We start from the raw sequence: 2,500 nt of genomic DNA on the forward strand, positions 1-2,500 counted from the left end.
GAGGGGGAAGAGAAGAAGAAAAAGAAGGAGGAGGGGGAAGAGGAGAAGAAGGAGGAGGAGGAAGAGGAAGAGGAGGAGGGGGCAGAGGAGAAGAAGAAGGAGGAGGGAGGGGGAAGAGGAGAAGAAGGAGGAGGAGGAGGAAGAGGAGGAGGAGGAGGGGGCAGAGGAGAAGAAGAAGGAGGAGGAGGAGGGAGGAGAGAGAAGAAGAGAAGAAGAAGAAGGAGGAGGAGGAGGAAGAGAAGAAGAAGAAGAAGGAGGAGGAGGGGGAAGAGGAGAAGAAGAAGAAGGAGGAGGAGGAGGAGGAAGAGAAGAAGAAGAAGAAGGAGGAGGAGGAGGAGGAAGAGAAGAAGGAGGAGGAGGAGGAGGAGGGGGAAGAGAAGAAGAAGAAGGAGGAGGAGGGAAAAGAGAAGAAGAAGAAGGAGGAGGAGGAGGAGGAAGAGAAGAAGAAGAAGGAGGAGGAGGAGGGGGAAGAGAAGAAGAAGAAGAAGAAAGAAAGAGGAGTGGGATGAAGTTGAAGACAAAGAAGCAGAGGGAGAGATAAAGAGAGAGGCGGAGATAGAGAGTTCACTTGTCATCGTCGTTGTTGGTACATATGACCATCATCACCACAGTCGTCGTCATCGACTCTGTAGGTATCTATTTTCATCATGAGCAGCAGCTGCATCGGGAGCGTTATCATTGTCATCGTCATTATCACCATAGTCGTCATGATCGTCACTGTTGATGTCTTCACCGTTGTCATCGGCATTGTAGATGGAGCATCATCATCATCATCATCATCATCGCCGTCGTCCTCGTCCTCGTCATGATCATTATCACTAACATAATCATAATCGCCCACAATCGGGATAGTTCACAGTTACATCACAGCGTCATCCACAATTGTCACCAAAATTATTGTTCTCTTTATCCAAACATTGTTGCGCGCTTGCGCAACGCACACACACACACACACACACACACACACACACACACACACACACACACACACACACACCATTCACTTCAGTTCGCTCACTCACCGGCAAATGTTTCACAGATGCTATGACGTCGCAACCTTGTTTATTGTTGGGGCAAAACACTTGGAAGTTTTCGATCTCCCGTTTGGCAAAGTTGTCTTGGAAGAGACTTTTTTCCGAAATGTCTTCATTGTCAACTGGACAACGGCTATGAGATCCCCTGTGGACAAAAAGAATGATGGGTGGGTGGGTGGATAAGATAAGATAAGATAAGAAGATAAGAATAACTTTATTATCTCCACCTGGAGAAATTTGGTCAGGTGCATTATCACAACATAGACAAGTAAACAACATGGGGACCATAACTGTAAAAGCCAACAACAGCCCCAACAAATATTACGAAGATACAAATGTAAAAAATATCACATACATCGTTTCATACATACATCCACACACTGCAGGTAATAAATAGTATTCTTAATGTAAAAACAGAAAGAATTAAGAAACACTATTTGAATATAATTATAAACATAGCCTACTATACTGCACATTGATTATAATAGACAGATAAGATAAGAATAAAGATGAATTGCGGAAAACCACAACCAGATAATCAGCACACACCCGCACCGCACCCCCCCACCCCCACCCCACCCCACACACGCAGATAACTTGATCAAACAAGAGTAATAAACATATGTTCTCAAATAAAAGCATTTCACATATTCGCTTTTAAAAACATTGCAATTAATTATTACATGGGTGGGTGGGTGGAAGGATGGATGGAAGGATGGATGGATGGATGGATGGATGGATGGATGGAAGGATGGATGGGTGGGTGGGTAGATGGATGGATGGATGGGTGGGTGGATGGATGGATGGATGGATGGGTGGATGGATGGATGGAAGGATGGATGGGTGGGTGGGTGGATGGATGGATGGAAGGAAGGAAGGATGGATGGGTGGGTGGAAGGATGGAAGGGTGGATGGATGGATGGATGGGTGGATGGGTGGATGGATGGATGGATGGGTGGATGGGTGGATGGATGGATGGGTGGATGGATGGAAGGATGGATGGGTGGAAGGATGGATGGGTGGGTGGAAGGATGGACACTTAAGGGACTCTTTGTCTACATCTGTCTGTGAAAAACACATGCACGTGCACACGCACACACACACACACACACACACACACACACACAGAGAGAGAGAGAGAGAGAGAGAGAGAGAGAGAGAGAGAGAGACACACACACATCTTCTTGATCATTGTGTTATAAACCATAAAAGAAGTTGAATGAATAAGCAAAAAGAGAACCATTCCAAAACAGATATTGAAAATACGAATGAATCATGTAATATTTCCAGTCGGTTGATGCTAACAGATAATGTACGATTGGGAAACTTTGTTTGTAAATGTGGTTCTAATCTGTGACGTTATTGATTTATTCATTTATTTACTTATTTATCTATTCATTTAGGCATTTGTGTCTTACAAACCTCAGGGTTTCGTGACAATAATTGTATTTCATTGTATTCTGTTC

General features: G+C 44.5%; 1 protein-coding gene across 1 annotated transcript in view; it reads right to left on the reverse strand.

Annotated features, from left to right (window-relative positions):
• LOC143286996 (TNF receptor-associated factor 6-like) overlaps positions 1–2,500 on the reverse strand; it is a 23,030-nt gene that overhangs the window by 17,864 nt on the left and 2,666 nt on the right. The window contains exon 2 of the mRNA XM_076594996.1: positions 1,023–1,179. Within this exon, the coding sequence (XP_076451111.1) occupies positions 1,023–1,179 (157 nt within the window). The remainder of the gene's footprint in view (positions 1–1,022; positions 1,180–2,500) is intronic.

Source organism: Babylonia areolata, chromosome 10 (genome assembly GCF_041734735.1).
Source record: "Babylonia areolata isolate BAREFJ2019XMU chromosome 10, ASM4173473v1, whole genome shotgun sequence".
NCBI classification, from domain to species: Eukaryota; Metazoa; Mollusca; class Gastropoda; order Neogastropoda; family Buccinidae; genus Babylonia; species Babylonia areolata.